This window comes from Chinchilla lanigera, unplaced genomic scaffold, assembly GCF_000276665.1.
Source record: "Chinchilla lanigera isolate Chin_1 unplaced genomic scaffold, ChiLan1.0 scaffold00014, whole genome shotgun sequence".
Classification (NCBI taxonomy): Eukaryota; Metazoa; Chordata; class Mammalia; order Rodentia; family Chinchillidae; genus Chinchilla; species Chinchilla lanigera.
Genome location: NW_004955415.1, coordinates 1,349,498 through 1,375,261, shown reverse-complemented (window position 1 = coordinate 1,375,261; position 25,764 = coordinate 1,349,498). Strand labels below are relative to the sequence as shown.

General features: G+C 40.5%; 1 protein-coding gene across 1 annotated transcript in view; it reads left to right on the top strand.

Annotated features, from left to right (window-relative positions):
* Positions 1-25,764, top strand: part of Fbn2 (fibrillin 2) — a gene marked incomplete at its 5' end in the record, with an annotated part of 227,883 nt that overhangs the window by 160,174 nt on the left and 41,945 nt on the right. The window contains 16 exons of the mRNA XM_005380550.2: positions 3,266-3,394; positions 4,187-4,312; positions 6,300-6,425; positions 6,836-6,958; positions 7,117-7,242; positions 7,554-7,679; positions 10,084-10,206; positions 12,896-13,018; positions 14,805-14,930; positions 18,590-18,712; positions 19,754-19,876; positions 21,976-22,137; positions 22,831-22,899; positions 23,355-23,480; positions 24,650-24,775; positions 25,252-25,404. Of these exons, the coding sequence (XP_005380607.2) occupies positions 3,266-3,394; positions 4,187-4,312; positions 6,300-6,425; positions 6,836-6,958; positions 7,117-7,242; positions 7,554-7,679; positions 10,084-10,206; positions 12,896-13,018; positions 14,805-14,930; positions 18,590-18,712; positions 19,754-19,876; positions 21,976-22,137; positions 22,831-22,899; positions 23,355-23,480; positions 24,650-24,775; positions 25,252-25,404 (2,010 nt within the window). The remainder of the gene's footprint in view (positions 1-3,265; positions 3,395-4,186; positions 4,313-6,299; positions 6,426-6,835; positions 6,959-7,116; positions 7,243-7,553; positions 7,680-10,083; positions 10,207-12,895; positions 13,019-14,804; positions 14,931-18,589; positions 18,713-19,753; positions 19,877-21,975; positions 22,138-22,830; positions 22,900-23,354; positions 23,481-24,649; positions 24,776-25,251; positions 25,405-25,764) is intronic.

The window sequence follows — 25,764 nt, the reverse complement described above, 5'->3', positions numbered from 1 at the left end:
ATGTACAAGAACGGCATAAAAATGATCTTCAAAATATCTGAGAAGTAAGGAATAAAATAAATCTGCAACAATTACTGTAATAACTCAGTTCACAAATGTTTCTGTTTGAAAACTGTTCAGTTCTCAAACAGAAGCACTGGGAAAAATTTTGCTTCTGGTCATGCGTCTGGATGATAAGCCTGTCTGCAACCGTCTTCCCCAGAATCATAAAACAAATTTAAGTTCATGAACCAAGGTACCACTATATAAACTTGAATGGCATGCTATTTAAAATTTGTACAGAGATGTTATGATTTATTTTCCTGACCTGTGAATAGTACTCTGAATAATTAGGCTTCAGGCACTGTCCATAAACATGTCCACACCATCCTCTTTAGTTAAAAAAGATTTCAAATTTTCTGCTTGATCATATAACAAATTATTCTAGACATGTGAACCATCTCTCCAAGGTCTTATTTTTAGAGCTGTCTTGGGAATTGGCCCTGTTCTCCCATTCTCCCAGCTGCCCCTTCATGATTTCTGTTGAAGTGTCTCTCTGGGTACCTCCCTGTGCCTCCAGCCCAGATGACTGCACATTATCTCGTAGCTGTCCCTCTGTTCCTCTCAAGTTCTGCCGCCTGCCCTGTCTGTTCATCTCCCACGCCTGCTGCTGACGTCTAATCCTCTCAGCATAGATATCTCATTCTGGGCTGCTGGACTTGCCAGGAGAATGTGAAGAGAGTTGCTGAGTTTTCTGCAGCCACCTTCAGCCAAGCCCATGCGAGAACTCCGCCACTTAGCAAACTCGTGCTTTCCTCTGAGTTTTTCTTAAAATGTCAGAACTTCTCCCAACCTTCATGCCTCTCACAGCCTTCTGCTTTCTTCCTTTATTGAGATCAAGTTGTTAGTCTCCTCCTCACTTAGCCTCTGGGTGAATCTTTTCTTCTCACCTGCAGTGAAGTCCTCTACCCCCACGTTCCTTGCCACTCCTGCTCCAGTTCTGCCTCTGTGGGGTTCCGTCCTCTCTCCATCATCTCCTCCTTGTCACTGCTCCCAGCTGCTTAACCCAGAAATGAGTTCACAATATCTTCTGTCTTTGCTTTTCCTCTACTTACCCTCTTTGTCTATTTTTACCTCTCACCCTGTCTTGTAACCAGCCATTTGTGTTATTTTTGACTTTTGCTGCCCCTGGTTCAGACACACGTACATACTCTTGCAAAACACTTTCGTGGAGTTAAAACAATCTCTTGTGATGCAGTTTGTCCTTGACTTCTTTGCTGGAGCTGCCCAGAGAAGAGTGGCTATGGAGAAATGTCCTCTCAGCCGAGGAATCACCTGAAGAGAGTTGACATGTGAGGGCTTTCTGCTGACAGGATTCCCTGGAGCTGCGGAGGAGGGAAGTGGGTCTTTCCTTCCTGAAAAGGGACCTAGGTGACATAGCACAGTCTACTGTCACACAGTCCTCTAAGGTCTTCCAGCCATTTTATTGAGTTTCTGTGGTTCAGTCCTTCATTTTCACAAACAATGGGTTTATCATCCTCCGGCAGCGCTTAGGTTGTGTAACTTCCCACAGAACCGTGTCCCCACTGACTCAGCCTGCGTGACCTGTGTGAAGTGCTTAGGGGTCTTCCAGTCCTGGTTCCACTAATATTTTTTTGACATGATATTGGCCAAGTCCTTCAGTATTTTGTACCCTCTCCTTCAGCTGAAGAACTGAGAAAATCTGTTGACAGCCCTGCATTGTTTTGGGAAATACAAAAAGTCCCCGATGTATGAACATTTGAGTCACGAACTTTCACAGGTGTACTGTACAAGACTCACTTTGTCAGATTATGGATGAATCTGACGCACAGATGTTCTCCCAGAATGGAACTGGTTCAGAAGTCAGGGACTTACTGTAATCTGAAATTCCATGGAAAACAGGCTCCATTCTCCGCAGCACATTAGGACAGTCATCTCCCTGTGTGTGGTTCCTTCAGCCATCTGTCACATCCTGTCTGTGCTGCTTAGTATCAGCCTCAGTAAGGACTCTATGACGTCTGGTCCCCTGAGATACATTACTGCTGTTCACCTCTGCATTTGTCTCGTGCCTCGTTATTGTTACAGTTGCTCTGTACCCTTCAAGGACAGTTTGGAAGCCACCTCCTCTGCAATGCCAACTCCTAGCAAAGTTGCTAATACATATGCAGCACTTCCTGTGAGACATGTGCTCTTCTTAGCACTTTTCAAATATGGATTCCCTTAACTCTGAAGATGGGTTCTGTACCTCATCTTACTACAGATAAGCAGATTGAACACAGAGGAATTCAGTGATTTCCCTGGACTAAGCAGATATCAGGCTGGGATTCAAGGCCAAACACGTGGTTTCAGAGTTCGCACTATACTCTTGGTCTGAAAGACCAAGACCCCCATTGAATGCACACGGGTTATCCACTAACCAACTTATGTGATCAGAAACTTCAGAAGTAAATTAATCCAAATAAAGGACAGTGGCAGAAGCATTTTTTTCAGAAAACAGAACAGAAATATTTTCAAAATATGGTAACAGAAATCTTTTCTTAAATATGTTGTGTAGACATGATTTCTCGATTGAAAACTCTCGTAGACCTGAGCAATCTCTCAGAAACTCTTTTTGAGAGGACGATACTGCTATGAAGATCCTTATTTGCCATAATGTATAAAATGTGGCAAACACAAGAACATCGTTTTTCTTTATTTTTTGAAATGTAGATCACTTAGCGCTTCACATCTGATGTGAGATAAAAACACACCCTAGAGCAAGTGTGCCCTCTGGCCAGAGGTTAGTTCACAGCCTCTGCCTGGCAGGCTGCCTCCCTGGGCTGCTCAGAAGGTGGCCCCATGTCCTCAGGCTGCCCGCCGCCGGTGCAGCAGAACCACCAGCACAAGGCTTCATCCTCTTGGCCACCACCTCCTCATTTGCCACCTGCCTCGTGTGACCTGTAATGCAGTTGTCACTTGGCTCATCCTTCAGCTACTGCGTCTAACCCTCAAAGAAAAATCCACAATTCCCTAATACCTAAAGGTACCACCTGCCTGTCACTGCCTGCGACAGTTTTGGCAGTTGGGGAAAGGAATGTCCCTAAGGCCCATCCCCTTCTGTCTGACCTCCTGGAGACCTGCCTCCCACCCGCAGTCACGCATGTCCCCAGCATTAGAAGCATTAGCACTTTCACTTGAAGGAAGGCCAAATCCCTGTCTCCAGCCTTAATGCCTTCTTAACTTGCTCTGCTTTCTTGTCTTATTTCTTTGAAACCACGTGGATTAGACATTGACGAGTGCAGGATCTCTCCTGACCTCTGCGGGAGCGGCATCTGTGTCAATACCCCTGGCAGCTTTGAATGCGAGTGCTTCGAGGGCTACGAAAGTGGCTTCATGATGATGAAGAACTGCATGGGTGAGTGTGGCTGGCCCTTCCCCGGCCCTGACACGAGGCTGCCACCAGCTCTTTCAACCGCCTTCGCCTGGCTCAGAGTTGAGAGCAGCAAGCTTTGCGAGGAGCTGGGGTGAGAACGAGAAAATAGACAGAAATGTGAGACAAGAAATCTGACCCTGGACAGCTGTCAGGCGGCCCAGCCTCTGGCACTTTCATAGCAGTGAGAGGTTGAAACTGTGTTCTGTTCAGTCATAGAATCAGCACACAACGTCATTACTCAGAAGGGATGTGCTTAAAATGGGTGCTATTGTGTGGCGGTCCCAGAATTCGTGTTCTGTCATACTGAGCCCGTGTGCTTCCCCGTGTCTGCTCAGGGTTACACACTCTTACGCAGTTCCCAACCTTTTAGGCTCCATTTTACTTTCAGTGATTTATAAGAATTAAGAAATGTAGTCTCTATGAGTGTAAGATTTTCTTCTCTTTGATTACAGATACAGACACCAGAATAACTGTCAACAGTACATGGTATCCTGAATCTGTGATGAGCTAAAGCAAATATTGTTTATTTGCATCTCTTGTATATCTTATTTCATACAAGTACATTTCTTGATGGTTTATTACCTTTAAGAGTAGAATTTTTTAGAGTTTTCATACTGATGATAGAAAATGTGAGGAGAGCTTATCCTCTCTCCAGTTAAGCACATCTCTTACTGTTGGGTCACACACCTCAGAAAATACCTTCCTCCCATGCTGTATGTGGTGAACAGTTTTTCCTCAGAGTTCTTTAATGGATCTCACGTTTTTACTTTTCAGACATTGACGAATGTGAACGTAACCCTCTCCTTTGTAGGGGTGGCACCTGTGTGAACACTGAGGGCAGTTTTCAGTGTGACTGCCCACTGGGCCATGAGCTGTCACCATCACGTGAGGACTGTGTGGGTGAGTTTGCCCTTTCAGCACACAATTCCAGTGGGCACAAGGGGTGAAAAGGAGGAATCCTAGTGAACTTGCTGTTCTGGGGCATGTGAAATCTAGCTTATTACAGGTTGAAAATCCAGGCTGGATTCAGGCTCTGCCTTCACAGGAATGTCAGTGGTGCACCAAAGTGACTGGCTCTTTATGATTTCAGCACACTTGGGTAGTCCCTGTGTACAGGACCCTGTGTGAGTCCATGTAACTCCATCCTGCAGGTAGGAGGGGAAGGATCTGCTGTCCAGAGCCACTCGGTGATGGTGCACCTGTGCACATACCTGTACAGTGTGCATCCTTTCCCAGCAGCTCCTTCTAGCCACTCAGGCAGAGTCCAGTCTGTACTCCTGTGTTGACTTACAGGTCTGCGCAGGTGTATGACTGCATGAGCTCCTAAGCTCCTGCTTGCACAGATTTCTGTGGTCTCTTCACTGGCCTTGAACTCTGAAGGGATGGCAGAGGGGCAGGAGAACCCTAATGCTGGTCTCTGAGGACTGTAACTAAGGCCTCTGTGTTTACTGGACATTAGTATACTACCTCTTGAACTCTGAGTTAGCCAGGAATCATTTTCTTCAAAGGAGCTCTTCTTTGAAACTGTACACAATAAGACAGGTTGAAATAAAGCACTTCACATACCACTTTTGAAAAATAATTTGAAGGCCAGGCAGATAGCTCAGTGGTACAGCACCTGGCTGGCAAAGTACAAGGCCCTGAGTTCCTAGTACCAAAGCAAATCAAAAATAAATACAAATACAAATAATTTGAGCACACTTCCCTGCTACGTGTACATTTGTTTACAAGCTGTATATTTTTCTGTGCTGATATAGGAGGTGAATTTTAAACCATGGATTAAACAAGCATTTTTAAAGGATCACCTAAAAATGCTGTAAATAATTTTATTTTAATAGCAGTACAAAAGCTTTTTCACTCTGGCAGCAAATATTTATTTGTCCTTTACTACACTGTGATACAGTGATTCAGGAATATCTTTCTAAGTTCATTTTATTTAGTTTCATGAATCTTGTAGGTGAAAAATATACTCCTTAAAGGTATAATAGACCATGTAAAATACACTTGTTTCTGTGTGAATAAAATATATCCTTCATTATCATGAGCATAAATCCATATTGTATAGTCTTTGTGGTAATCTTGGGCATTTCACATGGTTTACTGTTCTGTGTAATCAGTGTACATTGTTCCAGCTTTTAACTTACGCTGTGTCTGACAAACTTACACGAGGAAATGGGTTGGTTTCTTGCTCTTCTTCTATGGTTACAATATCACTGCTAGTTTCTCCTACCAATCTCGCGTGGGTTTTTTAAAAGGTATCTGCCCATCTCTGTAAGGGTTAATTTATTTAAAAAAATAGGCAGCATGATCTGTAGACCCCGCCCCCACCAGATAAAAACGCAGTACAGTGAAGGCAGATAAAGAGGTGAGGGCCTTACTGTCATGCTTGTTTGTGGAACCAGTATCTTTCCTCAAGATAGTGCAAGTTATGTAGGCAGCACCTGACAGGCTCATAGAAACCAGGTGAGCGTGCCAGTGTGATTTCATAAATAGTAGAAGCTTCATTTCTGCCACATGCAATATCAGTGTAGCCTGAGATGGTCATCACTGGCCACATGTGGCTATGTAATTTTAATTAAAATTAAATGACATTAAGATCCTGAGAATTGCAGCTACATTTCAAGTGTTTGGTAGCACATGGAGCAAAGTGTTGAGCAGTATAGATAGCAAGCAATTCCATTATTATAGAAAGTCATGCTGGACAGCACCATTGTCAGTAGAAATAACCGAAATTGAGATTCCAGCATTTTCTTGAAACACCCCGGATCATTTTCCTTCTCCCCAAAGTACACACAGCCCTTTGGAGATCACTGCTTCAGTGAATGTATTCTTTGGTGTTAGTGGTTGGACTGTTACATGAAACACTGACTCTGTGTACCTTTCCTAGATATCAATGAGTGCTCCTTGAGTGACAGTCTGTGCAGAAATGGAAAATGTGTGAACATGATTGGCACCTATCAGTGCTCTTGCAATCCTGGGTACCAGGCCACGCCAGACCGCCAGGGCTGTACAGGTGAGGAGAGGCCATGCAGGTATGCGACTCACATTTCTCACATCGTGTAGGAAAACTTCTTGCAATGAATCCACACTGATGCCTCTAAGAGTCCTTTGTCCTAAAAACGAGGGCGGGGTTGCAGGGTGCCACTGTGCTGGTGTCAGAGGACTCACTGGTCTTACCTGTAAGACACTCTGAACTCCATAGATAGGTTTCTGAGTCCTTTAATCTGCAGATACTGATGTTCAGTGGAGTGCAGCCTGAAAGGAAGTGAGAGGGAAGAAAGGCTGATGGTTCAGCACTAAATCCACATAGATCATAGGGAGAGAAATCCAAAGCCAGTTAAGAGTGAGCTGCTTAAGAAGAACAAAAACTTACCTTTTTGGAGAGGTAGAGCTGACAATAACGGGGTTGTGTTGTTTTCGCAGACATTGATGAGTGTATGATCATGAACGGGGGCTGTGACACACAGTGTACAAACTCAGAAGGAAGCTATGAGTGCAGCTGCAGTGAAGGCTACGCCCTGATGCCGGACGGGAGATCGTGTGCAGGTAGAGAAAAGGAACCCACAGACCTTGGACAGTGGATTGACTTGCTCTTACAGATATGGCTGTGGATACTGTTGAGTAGAGCTGAATACAGAAAAGCTATTTGAGAATGATAAAAGGTGGCATCCTTTTCTTTATTGATATTGATTTTGTGTCCTCAGATATTGATGAATGTGAAAACAACCCTGAAATCTGTGATGGTGGCCAGTGCACCAACATTCCCGGAGAGTACCGCTGTCTGTGTTACGATGGCTTCATGGCTTCGATGGACATGAAAACATGCATTGGTGGGTGTCCTGAGCAATGGGGGATTGTTCGTGTACACACATATGCGCACATGGGAGTGAGAGGAGGACGGCTTTTTCTCGTTACTTTACAATTTCAAACCATTGTCTAGAATTACAAAATCTGAGAAGGAAGAGTTATTTGAAAATGAAAATCTCAAAGACACAACATACGCATCTGCAGTACAATGTCTCGCAAAAGGATTATATTTTAAACTTTATCTGTATTACTATAATGTTTTATTTTTAAAAATAGCTTTTAAGTCAGTGTAATCAATGAAAACTAACCAAGACACTGAAAATGGATTTTGTAGATGTAAATGAATGTGACTTAAATTCGAATATCTGCATGTTTGGGGAATGTGAGAACACCAAGGGATCCTTCATTTGCCACTGCCAGCTGGGTTATTCTGTGAAAAAGGGAACCACGGGATGCACAGGTACGTTGTGCCTTCTTTGTGGCAGCTTCTCAGCTTTCAGGGACCAACTTCAGCATGTTCATCCCCTTGCATCTCTTAGAGCACTTTCCCACAACCAAGCCACGGCTGCATGAGTGATATGCACCCGTCTCGTGGTCCTGTGTGCATGCTGAGCTCGCCTCAGGGTGCACACTGTCCAGGGCCCGCTGTGGAGCAGGCTGTGGGGCCAACACGGAGGCTGGGACTGCAGTGGAGTCTGTGTCTGCAGTGTTTCCTGGTGGCTTTGCTGCAGTGTGCACTTGGGTGGCATGACTGCTGCCCGAGTAGGAGATGCAGAGAAGGAGCACCAAATGACTTGGAGGAATGCTGGCTCTCCTCCTTTTGCAGTTCTTTGAAACTACCAAAAATTAGCCTTGTGTTCTGTTTAGCACTTTCCCTTCCTTAGCCTATATTTTCTTTCTTTTCTCTTCTCTTTCCATTTGCTTTTGCCTTTTACCTCTCTGCCCAAATTGCCTCTCTTTTTTTTCCTGTCTGTACTTTTTTCCTTCATTCACCCCATCCTGTCTCTTATTTGCTTTTTTTCACTAATTAGTTTTACCCCTTGCATACAGGTGGGGTTAGAAGGCGTCAAGTTCAAGGATTTGGACTAGATGTTCCTCAGTGCTCATTTTAAGGGCTCATTTTAAGACCCCTTTTTTTCTTAAGGCAGATGGTAAGGGGCTTAGGGTGCCACCGAGCCCTTAGGCTGACCCCTCCAGAGAGTGGCACGTAACACAAGGAGGTACTGCACGTTTTCACCACTACCAGGGTTGATAAGAAGCCAATAGTGTGTGTGCGTGGACTGTTTCAGCAGCTACAGCATGCAACCAGTGAACTAAACAGAACAGACTGCTTTTTACATTATAAAAATACTTGGGAGAAATCGACTTGGTTTGTATGTGTGAATATATTTATGTGTATATGTTTTTATATATGTGTGTGTGTGTGTATGTATGTCATTGAACAGTGGCGATATATTCTGATAAATGTCATTAGGGGATTTAATTGCCATGTAAACATCATAGAGTGTAATTATACAAACTAAGACAGCAGTATCACTAGGTAATACAATGTTATAAGACTTCCATCAGATAGGTGGTTTGTCACTGACCAAAATGTTAAGTAGTGCATAACTCTGTGTGTGTGCACACGCGCACCTATACTTGTAATATATTGTGCACAAAGCACACCTGAGTGAAAACATCTCGTCACTTTCCAGTTACTGTTTCCAGGGAACATTTTTCTAAGCTCTAAAATAAGTAGAAAAAAATGTACACCTAAATGATAGCTTTCAGAAAATTTAAATATTATAATGATGATCAATGATTATGCATTGTTTAAAAGAAGATGAACTACTACTTTTAAAGGAAAGTCAAGCTTGTTCTTGCCTTCATGAAAAATAATAAATATTAATAGGAAGGACTAGCAGAGTCCCATCTGGAAACAAGGTTTCTCTGGGCAGCTGTAGTCTGATGTCCTCTACATGGTATGTGGTCCGGACCTTTACAAGGAAGGGTAATAGCTGCTTCATCTCACCTGCTGGGAACAGTTGGCAATTTCTTTTAGGGACGGGTTTGTGTGTCCTGAATCAGGAGCCTCAAGTCTTACTGGGGTCTTGTGTCAGTCATTACTCACTGGAAAGACAGATTTAACATGAGATATATTAATATAAGGATTTAGAAGGAGGCTGAGCATGGTGGAACATGCCTGTATTCTCAGCACTCTGAAGCTGAGGCAGGAGGATCACCTCGAGTTCAAGGCCAACCTGCACTACATAGTGAAATCAACACCAGCCTGAACTGCATATGGAGACCCTGTCTCAAAAAACTAAAAAGGATTTATAAGGCAGGCGTACAGTGGCCGCCTGCACAGTCAGGTGTGGAGGAATGCACAAGGGCTGTCTGTGCATTGGTGATAGCACAGGATATGGTAGAAAGTTGAAGGACTGAAGCTCAGGTGGAGTCCTCCACAACTCGGCGTGAGGAGGCCAAAGGGTCTGCACGGGAAGGGGAAGAGTCTGTATGGGCAGACAGGAGGTGAAGTCCAAGGTGAAGTCTGGAGCTACTCTGGAGGAACAGAAATGAGCCTTCTTTCTCTATTTCCCTTTTATACTATTCAGTGACAAGCCCACCCAGGCTAGGTCTTCTGTCCTCAGTAAATCCTTCAGCCACACCCACAACTCTGCTGATCCAACTCAGTTGGGCATTTCTTACTCAAATCCACACAGTCAGTTAACTGTCACATGTCTAAAGTAATTAAACATGAAAGTGATGACAATTTCTCTAAACAGCTCCTTTTTACTTTTAAAATTTACCTATACAGAAAGATATTTAGAAGTAGAAATAACCTTCAGTTTATCTTTTTCTCATTAATTGCGGCTTCTCAGACGTGGAGGAGTGTGAAGTTGGTGCCCACAACTGTGACGTGCACGCACTGTGTCTGAACGTGCCTGGAAGCTTCAAGTGCAGCTGCAGAGAAGGCTGGGTAGGAAACGGCATCAAGTGCATTGGTGAGTTTGCAAGTATAAACAGAATTCTTCGGGGTTCTCGTCTGCATAGTTGTTAACCCACATGTAGGAAGGGGGACATGCTTTTCACTTTTCATTTATTCTCTTATAAATCAAAAGCTCTGTCTTTAGTTGTAGGGATAACTTCTGCCTAAGAAGCCACAGTAGCCTTAATATTAATGGTCAAATTACAACAGGATGCCTTGGCATCTGACTTTTCGTGCATGATGTTCAGTAAAACTCACTTGATACATACCCAGTAATCCAGACAGCTGCATGAGGAAACATGACTGATATGTTTTTCCAGTCTTGTCATGCAGTAATCAGTGAGATCTGAAGCTCAATGAAATAAATGGAGGGAACAAAAGATTTTTTTCAAACAGCCATGAGTGTGTAGTAAATGATCAATGCTAGCTTCTTACTAGAAAATAGAACTTGTCTCACAGGGAAATCCAAGTGATTTGTTGGATTCAAGAAATCTGATTTGAAGAAAGGAGAAGGAAAGCCATTTCCCCAAGTTCCATAATGCATAAGCCAGGGTCCAATAATAAGTCTTTCATAGCAGTGAGGCCTCATACTGGGCTATACATGGTATCATTCACACCGCTGTTCAGTGTTTTCGGTTTTACCTTCCTTAACAATAAAGCATTTGTCCACCTGGTGAGAATGATCCAGGTCAATTTAGAAAAGAAAGTAAGCTGAACTGATCTCCCCATGATGATTTTTTCATTAAAAGCTTATCGACCTGTAGTAAGGATTAAAGAGCAGCCTCATCTATATCTCTTACCAAAAATATAAGTTACTTTGAGTGTGCTTTTTTGTCCATCTAAATGTTTTACACTTGTTGAATGTTTATGAGCCAACTCTAGGGTGTGAATTATAATAGTTTCCAAATAACTTTGCTGTGTAGCATCTTAGGGTAGCTTCATTAAGTTTACAAGCAGCCTACCAGTAGTGTAGCCCTCTCTGGAGCACGACTCACAACCTTACAGCCGCATCCTCATTCCCGTGTTATGGTCCTTTGTGTCTACTGCCTTTGGCCCTTTCAGCCTCCCTTTTATGGGCTTTCTGCCCATTTGTCGCTCTGGTCATTTATCTCAAGCCGGCCTGACTAATACAAGAGATTTGACCATATCTGGGTACCTGTGCTTCCACGTGGCACCCCAGTCCCTCCTGTCTTACCATCTTCATCGTTCTGCTTAACTTTCCTGTCCCTCTTCCCCTCCCCAGCTCTCTGTCAGATGCTAAAAGGACCCCCTCATATGTTTGCTCTTTGTCTGTCCGGTCTCCATGCAGTCTGTTCACAAAGAAACAGCAGGAAATTTAAGCCACAGATCTGATCTTTTCACAGTCGTCATTTTGAAACAATTGAATTTCAGAAAAGCCCAGCTTCCTTTTCACAGCTTGCTTATAGCACCCTGTGGAAGGCCTCCACAGTCTTCCCAGCTTCGACTCCCACCACCCCGTCTCTCACACTGTGATTCGCCAATCCAGCCTCCTCTAGTTTCTTGGCCACTCTACCATCACTTTCCCATCCCTGGGACAAAATACCTGGCACCTGCAACTTAAAGGGGGAGGGGCTTGTTTTGGCTTTAATGTAGTAGTTTGTTCCATGGCTGTCCGGAAACAGTTGGTGAAGGACACTGCACAGGAGAAGCGCTCACCCTGTGTGGTCAGAAGCAGCAAGAGCAAGGGCTGGCCACAGCGGTAGATAGGCCTTCCAAAGGCGCATGCACAGTAACGCATCTCTCTCAGCCAGGCTTCGCCTTCAAGCGGCTCCTTAGCTGTGGACTCATTGACAAGTCAACCTACTGGTGAGAATAGTGTCCCGTGATACAGTCACCTTAAAGCCCTACCTCCTGAGTACATGAGATTTGGGGCGGGCATTCTAGATCTAGTCCTTACTAGTTACACCAAGTAATTTTCCTCCTCAGTGTCTTTATGAGTTACTCATTCATTCTGCCTGAAATAACCTTCGCTGCTTCTCTTCCCTGAACTAACTCCCCTTTATCATTGGCGTCTGAAGTTAATTAAAAATTACTTCCTCAGTGGGGCCTTCCTTGTTCCCACAGTCCAAATTAGATGCTCTTTTTACTCTCTTTGCTCCATGTGATTTTCCTTATGTGCAAATAAAAATAATTAATTTTTTTCTATGCTTAACATCTGTCTTTTCCACTAGACTATAACCCCTATGAGGTCAAAAAACATACCTTGGCCAGGGATGTAGTTCAGTGGTACAAGCACCTTCCTGGCAGGTACAAGGTCCTGAGTTTAAGTCCCAGTACAAAAAAAAAAAAAAAATTATCTTAGTTGTCTTATTTATAAAATAAGCTTGAAAAATCTAGGTCAGTTCCCTGAGATTCAGTAGTATTTTTAGAACTGATCCTTTCAAAAGTGATAAAGCAATAAAATTTACCCTTAATAGAAATAAGAATGAAACTGATTTTCTTTTAACTCTTCTTTAATTAGATATCACACAAAATGTTTGAATTAATCCTTCTGGCCCATATTTGTGGCATGGACATTTTGAATTGATTCTGAGAGCTTAGGGAACTGGGGCTGTGACCCTACTAATACACTAAAGCAATTCCATTTGGCCAGTTTATTTTTAAAATAAAGCAAATCAGAGTATTTCTAGGTGTTGTTCCATTTTCATTTTTTACCTTTCTTGTTGTATTCCCTTGCAATACAGATCTGGATGAATGTTCTAACGGAACCCACCAGTGCAGCATAAATGCTCAGTGTGTAAATACCCCCGGCTCATACCGATGTGCCTGCGCTGAAGGTTTCACTGGAGATGGCTTCACCTGCTCAGGTCAGTGCCGGTCCTTGTGTGTACCCGTGCGGCTGTCGTGGGACACTGTATGTGTTTTCCGTTTTCAAAGAAAATTGTAGTTAAGGAAAAATACAGTAACTACTCTTTTTTGGCTCTTTTGTTCTTTTTGTTTTTGTCTTTTTGAGACAGTATCTCGGTATGCAGTTCAGGCTGTCCTTGAGCTCACTGTAGCCCAGGCTGGTCTCGAACTCTCAACGATCCTCCTACCTCAGCCTCCCAAGTGCTGGGATTACAGGCGTGCACCACCATGCCCGGCACCAGTAACTACTTTTTTTCTGTCTTTTTCTTACATTAAACACAAAAACCCAAATGATCTTCCAGAGTACTGGTGACGTTTTAAAATACTGGCCTTTATTATTATCATGTACTGTTAATGACTGTCATTATGTCTGCTCATTTAGAACACACAGTGATGAAAAGTGTAGGCTTTGCCTGGGTCAGACCATCTGGTATCAAATCTAGCCTCTTACTGCCAGTAAAATCCTAAGTGAGCCACTTAACCTGTCTGGCCTTAGTTTTCTCATTTTAAAATGAATGTAGTTATAAAAATAGCATTTCTTTTCTTACTGTGATTAAATGGATATAGGCAAACTATTCTGCTTTTACAGATAAGGTATATGATCTTTCAAGCACTGCTATGTAATATAGTTGTGCAAGTGTCATAGTACTGAAAAGGTTAAAGTGGAATAACAAAAGGAAAGGACTTTCAGAAATACATCATAATAAGTACTTCATGCTACTTAGCTTCTGTTCATTTTACATGCTTTGAGAATAAAATAGTATCTTATTACATACATAATCTAAGACTAAATCATCTGAACAAAACAGTAGGTACTTTTTAGTCTGTAAGATAGTTGTTTCTCAGTTGATTTTCAGTATGCACTTTAAACTTACGATTGAAAGAGAGTAATTTTTTTCCAATTATTGGGCTAAAAAATGCAGACTCATCATTTCTAAATGCTTCTTTAAGGAAACATGTTTACTCAGATTTTAAGCTTTCTTCCTTTGAAGACTTACCAACTGCATCTCTCCCAGCTTTTCCCAGCACTGTGATGTCAGGGAAGGGCATGGCTTTGGGATTAGACACATCTTCGATCAGAACCCAGCTCAGCCAGCACACTAGTGCAACTCCTTTGGCTGCTCTAGCCCTCAGGTTCTGCCCCCTCAGAATCCCACAGGACTGGTGATTCCATGAACAATACATGCCAGGCCATTGGCACAGTAGTTGGCCCTTAGTAAACATTGATCTCTGCCCTTCTCCCATTTTTTGCTTCATGGAATCAAGTAAACCACCCGTAAGGTCTATGAGTCATGAATGCCTGTTGGAATAATTAAAATGGGAATATTTCTATGACATCAAAATGACATGAAAAAGCTTTTCCCATCTCCATAGTGTCTCTAATTGCTCCAAAATACTTGGACTAGTGAAAGCATAAGTTTTTAATTGAATGAACATCATTTTAACATTGATTCTCATATTCTTGGTCGTATCTAATGATTCCTAACACTGATAATACATCATCACATTGGCATTAAAGATAACTAAGGCAAATACAAGAGACATCTGCATCAGTCATGTCACAGTTCCATTTGAGGGTATAAGTAGCTTTGCCATCAAGTTGTTTACCCTTGGGTAGGTGAATGTATTTGTTCATGTTAATGAACACTAAGTCAAGCCAGTAAAGTTGATTTAGTCTTAGAACAAAGGAAAAAGAATGTCATGGAATCTGGAACTTAACAGAGATGTAATTCACTTTTTCCACAGATGTTGACGAGTGTGCAGAAAACATAAATCTCTGTGAGAATGGACAGTGCCTCAACGTCCCCGGCGCCTATCGCTGTGAGTGCGAGATGGGCTTCACGCCAGCCTCGGACAGCAGGTCCTGCCAAGGTGGGTCACCGGGAGTCCAGCTCACTTTCAAGTTGGACCGGCTGCAGCAGTGAAACCACAAAAAGGGCTGGAACAGGCTCCCCCTGGAAGCAGACACAGCGCACATGCTCCACATGTAAAAGGCACTCGTTTAAGCGTGGATTATTTTGCGGAATGAATAATGATGAGGGCAGCTTTCATCTCTAAGGAAGTTTTCCTGGCCAAGGGCCAGTAGCTGGAAATTTGGCTCATTTTTCTTTAATTTTTTTTTTATCACTAAAATGAATGACATGTGGCAAAGCTATCCAGCTTTTCTATCTATTACGTACCCCAGTCACCACTACTTATTGTACTTATCAAAATCCTCGCTCTATTTGGGGATTTATGTTTTTATTTGAGTGTTCTGTGCATGTCTGGGCTGGAAGCCCTCTTTGGGAATTGAAGGACTTCCTCTGCTTCTTAGTAACATCTCCCTCAAGTTGCGATGCCATCCCACTTTCCTGGAAATGAGACTTTGCATCTAGAATGGTATCTTTCCAAGAAAAAGAAATGCGTATTTCTTTGAAATCAGAAACTGAATTCACATTACATATTGTTTGGGCCATCAGAGTGTTGTGAAGAGCACAGTGTCAATGAAGAAGGGAAAGAAATTGAAAATAATCCTAATTTATGATTCACAGGAAGCCTTTTTTAAAAAAAGAAAGCAAACCTAGGCTAACTGATAAAAATTAAGACAGATTACAGTCTTTCTCAATACTCCAGAGTCCAGTCAAATGAACAGAAGTAATTCTAGCACACACACAGTCGCATGCACACTCATCAGCATCAAACACAAGCTGTACCTCTGAGGAAGAGCAAAGTGGCGCCTCACTCTGCCCACCTCCAAAGGAGGCTTTGAGGACAGAAAGTGTGCCTAAAGAGTCATGGGGTTTCTTATCTGTGCACCAGTGCGGATTGATTCAGAGCAAGGAGGTGAAGAGTAGGCCCTGGAGAAGATGATACTCAACACTGACAGCATCCCTGCTTCCACACTGACTTGGTAGATTGGGCAGAGTCGAATCCATTTTATACAAGGTAATTGCAGAAAGAGCTGCATTCTTCCCCAGCCTTCACAAAAGGGGCCAGGTAGTATGACATGGAAGCTGAAAATAATAGAAACTTTGCAGGGATCCTATGGAAAAAAAGAGAAGAATGGAAAAAAATAGGTAAAGAACTAACCCAGAATGGAAGAAAAAAAATCTAAGAGGCAAAAAGCAAATTTCCACTAAGTTTGTGCCATTGATAACCTTAAAAAAAAAAAAAAAGAAATGATTAAACAACTTCAAAGACCGAATTTAAAAAACAGTAGAATAAATATTAGAAAGGAAATTGATGAGGCAGGGGAAACAAGAAATTGGGGCCAATATAGCAAAATTAGAAAACTATTAAATAGAAACAAAAAATGAGAAGAGATCCAGATGAAAATGTAGGAACTACTATAAAGTGCTTGAAATAATCACAGTGAACAAAAAAAAAGGAAATCTGTTAGAAAAAAAAAAAAAAGACCATAAACATTAGTACAATTGGTGCCTCCGAAGTAGAGAGTCCAAGAAGTTGATAGAAAAGAACTATTAAGCAACCAAGCATTGTCCTGAAACAGGAGAAAGATCTAAATGTACAAAAAATGCCAAATTATAAACAAAAACCCTTACTTATCATATTTGTCAGCCTTTGTGGTAGGAAAGGATTCAAAACTCCAGCTAGGAAAGGAGTCTTGAGCTCCACAGAAACGTTGGCTACCAAGACACTACAAAATTGCCCACAAGATGCCGAGGAGACACCTGACGGAAGACTCCCGTACCTCAGCAGTGCGCTGACTACAAACACAATGCACAGATTCTCATAGGAGAATAATTCTGGGGAAAACACATTTATTTTCACAATAGTTCTTCTTTCTTGGGGATGGAAGAATAATCCACAGTAAAACACAGCCAACTGGGAAATAGAAAGTTGAAGTAAAATTAGTATTAATCTTTTTAAGAATTATCCTTAAATGCTGGAAATAGTGCCAAAGTGCCACAAACATAGAGAAAATGAAAATAATATAAATAACAAATATAAAGAATTGGAAGGCTATACAAATATTAATTTTCTTGTTATTTATTATACAGAATTCATTAATAGTAAAATTACATTTGAACTTTGGCACCAAGCCAAATAATAAATTTTTACTATTTTTTATATTTTTTAATATTTGAAAAGTATTTTGTAACTTATTGAGTTCATTATGCAAAATTAATCTGATACAGAAATTGCCTCAGCTTTCCTGTCTCTGAATATGCATATAGCAATGTCTGTGAATTCATCCATGTTTGTTCTGTGTGACCAGAAACATTTTTGAGAAATTTTTGGTCTTATTATGTTATTTTCGGTATGATTTGTTGTCTTCTGCTTTTTTGTGAATTTTCTGTATCATTTGAATTTTTGAGTGTCAGTTTTATAAAAGCGAGACAATATTCTTTTAAAATACCTAACTTTATACAACTGCTCAATTATTTTGAATGAAAAGCATTCCTAATAAGTCTATTTTACAGTAAAATGCATACTCAATGAGATGCTAATGCCACTGTGTTTTCACTTCTTACAGATTAACACAACTCATTTATAGTCCAGCTTAGTGAATCTTTGCTTATTCTCTTTAGAGAGATCTTATTGTCCCTAACAAAAAGAAAGGCACCTTTGCACATCAGTTGAACTTTTAAACATGATTTGAACCATACCTTAGATCTAAGATAGTTGAAACAAATTATTTTAACTAGCATGTATGACCAAAAGACCCTTTCTAAATCAAGATACAACTGTCTAAAGAGAACAGTTCAAAGTGAGCTGGGTCACGAGCCTAGAATGACATTTGTGGTCTGCATTTTCAGAATATTAGACAATTTGTGTATAAAAATATACATCCTCTTTTTATGAGTAGAAATACAGATTATTTCTACAACTGTGCAGACCACATGTATGCCTTCATTTTCAGAACTGAGGAGTGCTAAGTTCACATTGATTGACATTGTGTCAGAGTCTCATGGAAGATTTTCATAAACTGAATTCCCAGTTTTAATAGAGATATTTTATGAAATTTGTAAGAATATGTAGAGAGTGGACCATCTTACCACATGGCATTAAAACTAAACTCTTTCTCTTCTTATAACTGACGTTAGGATGAGAGATGAGATTACAAAATAAAAAAACTAAAAATCTAAAAATTAATTTTAATAATGTCTTCAATATTTTTAAATTGTTATATATTTTAACTTGCCAATTATAAGATATCTGGTATTTGCACTAATTTTTAGAATCTTTGAATTTGTTTTTATGTTTAGTATTTTACATTTTCATTCCTTTGACATATTTACATTCAGTTTTTGTATTTTTATGTTTAAACCAACTCTTGTTTAAGTATATTATAATGCAAGACAGGTAAAATATTAAATATTCATTTTATCAATGCAGAGATTTCTGTATCTTAGTTCCATAGATAAGCACTAGTTGTTTTTCCTTTACATTAACTCTCTAATCAAAGAAAAATAAAACTTTTACTGCATATAAACATTTGAAGTTAGAAAAACTCATTATTATATGTTACATTAAAAATTCTAAATGCCTTTGTAAACAAGGTTTGTTTTTTTTTTTTCAATCTTCAGATATTGATGAATGCTCCTTCCAAAATATTTGTGTCTTTGGGACGTGTAATAATTTGCCTGGAATGTTTCACTGTATCTGTGATGATGGTTATGAACTGGATAGAACCGGAGGGAACTGTACAGGTATGGCCAGTGAGGGGCTCAACTGTGTGCTAATTAGTTGAAATGAATATTCTGTGCTACATACAAAAACTGCTCACATTTCTACATAGCCAGTCTATGCACTAGATTATGCATTTTTCTGAAAAAGAATTACACTCTGATATGTTTATTTTTAATTATATAATTGATCTATTTATATAGTTTAAATATCTAACATGAAATTAATAAAATATCTATGTATTTGCTACAAATATGTACGTATGCATAGCACTATTATATGTGTGCATATAATAGTGATAGAAAAGTATGAATGGTTAAATTAAAAATTTATTACAATAAAAAATACATTGCTATTTAACCCTCAAATGCCCCCCTTTGCTTCAAACACACTTACTCTATCATTCTTACAACTTTGTGAAGCAGTTCCAGAAGTCCTCATATAGAAGTGTGATTAAAAACACAATAAGTCCTAATGCCAACCAGCAGACAGGTGGGTACTTCAAAAACATTATTCTATGTCTTCAGCCACCTTATTCATCAGATCTGGCATCATGTGACTTCTGGCTGTTCCTCAAAGTCAAAATGACCGGAAAAGGTAAATGCTTTGAACTGATTCAGGACCCTGGGGCAGCCACAACAGCCCAACTCAAAAAACAGCTATTTCAGAAAGCAACAAGAACAACAGGATAAGTGTGTTCAAAGTGATGGGGAAGATTTTGAGGGTGATTAATGCTAACGTGTTTTTACTGTAATATTTTTTTTTAAACAGACACTGTATTTTTATCACATCTCATAATTGTAGTTACGCAAATAGTACCATAATTTTTGCAACATTTCATTATTACTTAAGGATATTAAATGGAATTGTCATAAATACTGTGAGCTTGACTTGTGGAACCTGTTTTAGAAATATACAGGAAGTTACGATCTCTCTTTCATTATCCTGAGCCTTTCCTAATGATCATTAATCTACTGACAAGCAAAACACCCATGAATCCTTTGGGACAGAGACATTCATGGAGAAAGTAAAGATGTTAATGCTGGCATTTTAAATGCTTATAGATATTGATGAGTGTGCAGATCCCATCAACTGTGTCAATGGGCTTTGTGTCAATACGCCTGGCCGCTATGAATGTAACTGCCCACCCGATTTCCAGCTAAACCCCACTGGCGTGGGGTGCGTGGGTGAGTAAAAGCTGCATGATATGAACAGAGTGATACAGAGTTCAGTATTTGAACACTTGGCAATGAACTGTAATGAGTGTTTGATACAATTAATTTTAAAAGATAGTCCCTTCCTTTAAAAAGTGCTAGATTATTTCAACTTTATTAAGCACAACCTAAAAACAAGCTTTTAGAAAACCACTCACGGTATATCTTTCAAACCAAGAAAATACAGCACAGAAATGAGTTAGCTTTGATTAAATTCCTGTTAAAATTCTTAATAAAGTTGTTTTCACTATATTTTTTTTTCCTTCTGTCAGTTATTTTTAATTAGTTAAAAACATGAGAAAGAATCCACAGATGGGGATGGTAAATGATGGTGACAGGTTTTAGCAAAAACTGAAGTATAGGCAAACTCTGAATCAGCAGTTCTTCGCCTGGTTTTGTATGCCAAAGATGTGAACTCATGGGTCCATACACAGACATGCATAAGATACTAATTGCCATATTATTTGTGGAGACAGAGACTTAGAAATTGTTTTGAAGAGTGAACAGATAAAAAAGGGGCAACTGGACATGACAGAGTTTGCTAGATGTTCACAAAGCAAGCCAGATGGCAGAAGAGAGATGAAGGAAGGATGACGAAGTTTATCTCTAATAAGAAAGGAACCACCAATTAACTCACTACTCTGCACCCAAAATTCAGCAACAAAAACAAAACAGAAAAATGACACAAAATAAAGTAAACCAATAAAGAGTCCAAATGTTTCTAATGTGCATCCAGGGATGAAAATTACTTTGTGGAGTTAGAAGGTTTTTTGGTAAGAATTTTGGATTTTCTCTGGTTGAGGTAAGAGGCTATTTCAGAGGGCCTGATATAAGGTAACACTTCTGAAGTATTACTGCGGCTGTGGAGGGAAAATAGGTGATAGGTGGGTCAAGGATACGAGTAGAGAGGTGAGTTAGGAGACTGTCGGCATAGCCCAGGTAAAGGGATGACAGGGTCTCGAGTTCAGGAAATAGTGGTAGGGACCAGGGTGATTAGTCAGGTTGCAAGTATATCGGGAAGGTAGAGTTGGCAGACTGTGTTACTGAACTGGATAAAGAATAATAGGAATCAAAGATGGCCTGGGGATTTAGGGTCTGTGCAGTGGGAAAATGGAAGTAGTTATCTATTGAAAATGCCTAAAACTGGGGAAGAAGGAAGTAGAGCAGATTTTGTATGTGGAAGAAAAAGTAGTCCTTTGTAGACATGTTAACTTTGAAATAGCCATTAGGTATCTTAGAGAAGAAGTCACACAAGCAGTTGGATGAAGGGTCTAAAATTCAGGGGAGAAGTGAGAGAATTATACATTGGAGACTTCTCAAAAAAAAAGGTATTTCAGGCCCTGCCACCTAGGTGGTGACCAGAGAGACAAGAAGGCTGAGGTGCATTGATTCCTTGGGTCAGAGGTCTGACTTTGGCACACATTGTCTTTCTCCAGACCTGCAAGGCACAGTGTGCAACTGAAAGGAAACCATGGGGGAACTGAGATGATGGGGAGGAAAGGAAAGAGATGGGGAATTGAGTTTCCTTTGTATGACCCAGAGCTTTAAACTAACTTACCACAGCTTTGTCTCATCATTCGTGAACGTCGTGATATAGACATGTCTTGCATTCATACTATTGAAAGGTTCAGAATACCCCACAGAGAAATCTTGTTTCTGTCAGGAGCACATGGGAATACAATCTGTATAGATTATTAAACATTGGAAAATGTGTCATAATTTCCTGTGTATCATTCCATCTTGAAAAGCTTTAAAGCAAGCGGTTGTTTTGTGCTAAAGATTGGTATGAATGAACCTTCCATATTAACGGGTAAAATTTGAAGTGCGTTCTTTGTCTATCTTCTCCCTAAGAGGTTCTCAGCCTAGCCAGTGCGACTTTTTTTTAAAGAGATAAAAACAACGATACAGAATCTCAAAACAAGATAATAGGAAATAACCATGGTTAATGTATTGCATATTGTTATCTTCAAAGTAGTTGCCCGGATTACGGGATATAGCAGGCAAACTGATGAAACAGTATAAGCACAAACCATTCAGCAAGGGCAATTGTAAGCTCCTCTGTTGCTCTGTAGACAACCGCGTGGGCAACTGCTACCTGAAGTTTGGTCCTCGAGGAGACGGAAGCCTTTCCTGCAACACGGAGATTGGAGTGGGCGTGAGTCGCTCCTCCTGCTGCTGCTCTCTGGGGAAGGCCTGGGGAAACCCCTGTGAGACCTGCCCCCCTGTCAATAGCAGTAAGTATGCAGCCAAAGTCAGGAAGGGAACACACTCTGGGGTCTGAAAACAAGTTGCCACTTTGCTCTCGGGCTGGAAGCAGAGCGAGCAGTGTGGGATGGAATTTGGACTACTTCCAGGGATTATGTGAAACCAGCCAGCAGTGTTTTATAGAAAAGGAATTTGAATTCCTTTCTCATTATTTTTCATGATATGTTTGATGGAACAATTTTTAACCGCAATCCAATATGAATGGCAATAAGATCCATTCTCCACAGTACCAAAGATGAAGCCCATTCGTAGTTCTTCTCAGAGGTTATTCAGGTTCATAGGTAGCTTGTATTCCTGAAGTCAGTCACAGAATATGTTAAATTGAAACATGTGTTTCCATATGCATATGAACCCAAATCTCTCTGCTATAGAGTCCTTTAGTTTTTATTTGCTATCAAAGAAAGTTGTGATATGTATTTTCTGTAAGGGGCTTTTCCCTTTAAAAACAAATGCCTTTTGTTATTTTATTGTGGATATCATTCATGAACAAATGATCTTTTTTCAAGAAAAATGTCATATACAAGCTAATTTGAAAGGACAGTGGGGAAAACGTGGATGCCTCTAGGAGGATGTATGTTTTAAGTCTCTCGGTTGCTGAATGCTTGCACATGGTCTCAGGCATTTGGACACTGACATAAAGCCTCTTCTTCATTCTTTTGCAGCTGAATACTACACCCTCTGTCCTGGAGGTGAAGGCTTTAGACCTAACCCCATCACAATCATCTTAGAAGGTGAGCTCATCACTAATTGTCACCTAGGTTTAAGTAAAAAGTTCATTTTAGGGAAAAGGTGGTATAAAAGCGAGTACGGTGCAGTCCTGACAAGATTACTTAGCGATATTAGAGGTAGGTTATCAATGACCAGGATGTTAAATATCTACTTTTTTCAAGCATGACAAGAGTAGATAATGCACCACAGGGGTCCGATATCTGATTGTCCTACAGAGTAACACTTCTTTCCCGTAGCCTCCAACTTGCTTTTATCAGTGTTCTCAGGAAATGGCAAAGTTCTTTTGCAAAACTAAGAAAACGTAAGATCGGAATAAACCCACCACTGCAGTTCATCTGTTTGGATGCATAAACATCTGTGGGCCTTCCAAGATTAGGCACCGATTGTAAGGCTCTGATCATAACTCTTGTCTCCCACAATGGTGCATGTGGCCCATGAACTGTCTCTCCCTTTGTAGACATTGATGAGTGCCAGGAGTTGCCAGGTCTCTGCCAAGGTGGAAACTGTATCAACACCTTCGGGAGCTTCCAGTGTGAATGCCCGCAAGGCTACTACCTCAGCGAGGAAACCCGCATCTGTGAAGGTGAGGGGCCTTGAGCTTGCTGCCCACGGAACTGTCGAAAGGGCTTCTTTGCTTTTTTCTTTTCATACCAGTGTTGCTCTTGTCTAATGATAGATTAACCTACGGCTCACCTGTTATCATTTACTGCTGTCTTTCTGAGAGAGCTGATTAGATGTAAGTGGGGAAAATGGAGTAGTGTGAAAATATACAGTAAGTTACCAGTACAAATATTGACGAGAATTATATTTTATGTAGGAAAGTAGGTAAGCTTGAGTATTAAGTTAATATTGTTCCATATCGATAATGCTGGACATGATATAGAGTTCACATACTGGGTAAATTAAGCCAAGCGAGGTGGTGCACATCTGTAATCGCAGTACTCTGGATGCTGAGGCAGGAGGATCACTGTGACTTTTAAGGCCAGCCTGGGCTACAAAGTGAGTTCAAGGCCAGCCTGAACTACATAGAGAGATCCTGTCTCAAGAAGACAAAATATAAGATTGGGTAAATCCTTTTGATTCCATTGTCACTTACCACCTGGCCCTGTGACCACCCCTCTCAGGATCTCATCACCCCACTCCATTGTGGTGGAGGCTGTGCTGGGCTCCTGGAGACAAGGCCCATTTCTTCCTCGTCTTGGTCACTGTGTATTCCAGCTTGCAATAGAATGTCAGTGTTTACTTGTGGAATGAAGGAATGCTTCTTAAAATGGACAACTAAACAATTGTTTTCTGTTACAACCTTTATTTGGAAACATATGAAATAAATACGACTAGAAAAACTGTGACTTAATAAGGAAAACAACCAGCAGCTACCCAGATTCTAGATTCCCTGAAGAAGTATTGATTTGAATGAAACCACAAAAACAAAGTCTGTCATAACCAGCATTCAGTTTAAAACAGTTTAAATAACGTAAGGGAAATGCAGGCTTTAAATTCCACTTTAAAATACGTGATTATTTTTGCTACTTTAGAATAATTTCTTCCTATGACATAATTTTTTAATATGAGGGATTTTTTTTCTTTTGAAGAAAGATAAACTTACGTAATATAAATGCATATCTTGGGATATTTTCTTTATCTCTAAGTTTTGTATGAATGAGGAACTGCCTATGCTGTGTTCAGTAATCTAAATAACAGAGATCCATAAAAATAACTTTGTTAATGCATAGGTATTCTTGTCTACTGTAGATATTGATGAGTGTTTCGCACATCCTGGCGTGTGTGGGCCCGGGACCTGCTATAACACCCTAGGAAACTACACCTGCATTTGCCCGCCTGAATACATGCAGGTCAATGGGGGTCACAACTGCATGGGTGAGTATAGGTCACTGAGATTCATTAACGAGGGCATCATTGTTAACTTCACATGAACAGCACTTCTGTCTCAGAATTTTTGTTTAGAAAGTTTAGGAATTAAATCTTCATGAATGAAGTGTCACAGTCTCACAAACTATTGATTGTGTGTATATATTCTTAAATAATTTTACTCTCCATTTATATACACTAAAATTGTACAAAGTAAGAGGGCATGTAAAATTAATACGTAGTCTTTGAGTAAAGAAATAAATATACATTAAATTGTCACCCTGTAAAATTATAAATGAAAACTTCTTTCTAAAAATAGGAGAGATGTTAATCTAAAAATTATTTACCAGCTTGCAGAGGTTCTTTAAGATGTCTTGAATGAAGGAGGTTTTTTCAGTTACACTAATGACAGAAGTTTGATGTGTACAGGTATGTGGGCTTCGTCACTGCTGATGACTAGCTAGTTTATTTGTTTCCTCATGTAGATATGAGAAAAAGCTTCTGCTACCGAAGCTACAATGGAACCACATGTGAGAATGAGTTGCCTTTTAACGTGACAAAGAGGATGTGCTGCTGCACGTACAATGTGGGCAAAGCTTGGAACAAACCTTGTGAACCATGCCCAACACCAGGAACAGGTAAGCACATAGCTTGTGCTGCTGCTGAAGGCTGAGTCAGCAATGCACACATACACATAGCTGTAGAGTAAAAGTCGCAGGTACCCAAACCAGAGATGCTCGGTTCTGAAAACATGTGAGCATGCTCTAAGCTCAGTTTCCCAAGTGGCCCTCTTTGGGTCTAATTTCTCAGACGAGTGATGAATCCATCACATCCTGAAGGACTCCATTGCTAAAAGGGTTAAACTCTTACATCATACAATCTTTTACTGATTTATTCATTGAACAAGTACTTAATGAGCATCCACTATGTGTCACTGTGTTAGACACAGAAAGTACATGTTGATAAAATAATTTAAAAACCATCAAATTCATTATCTT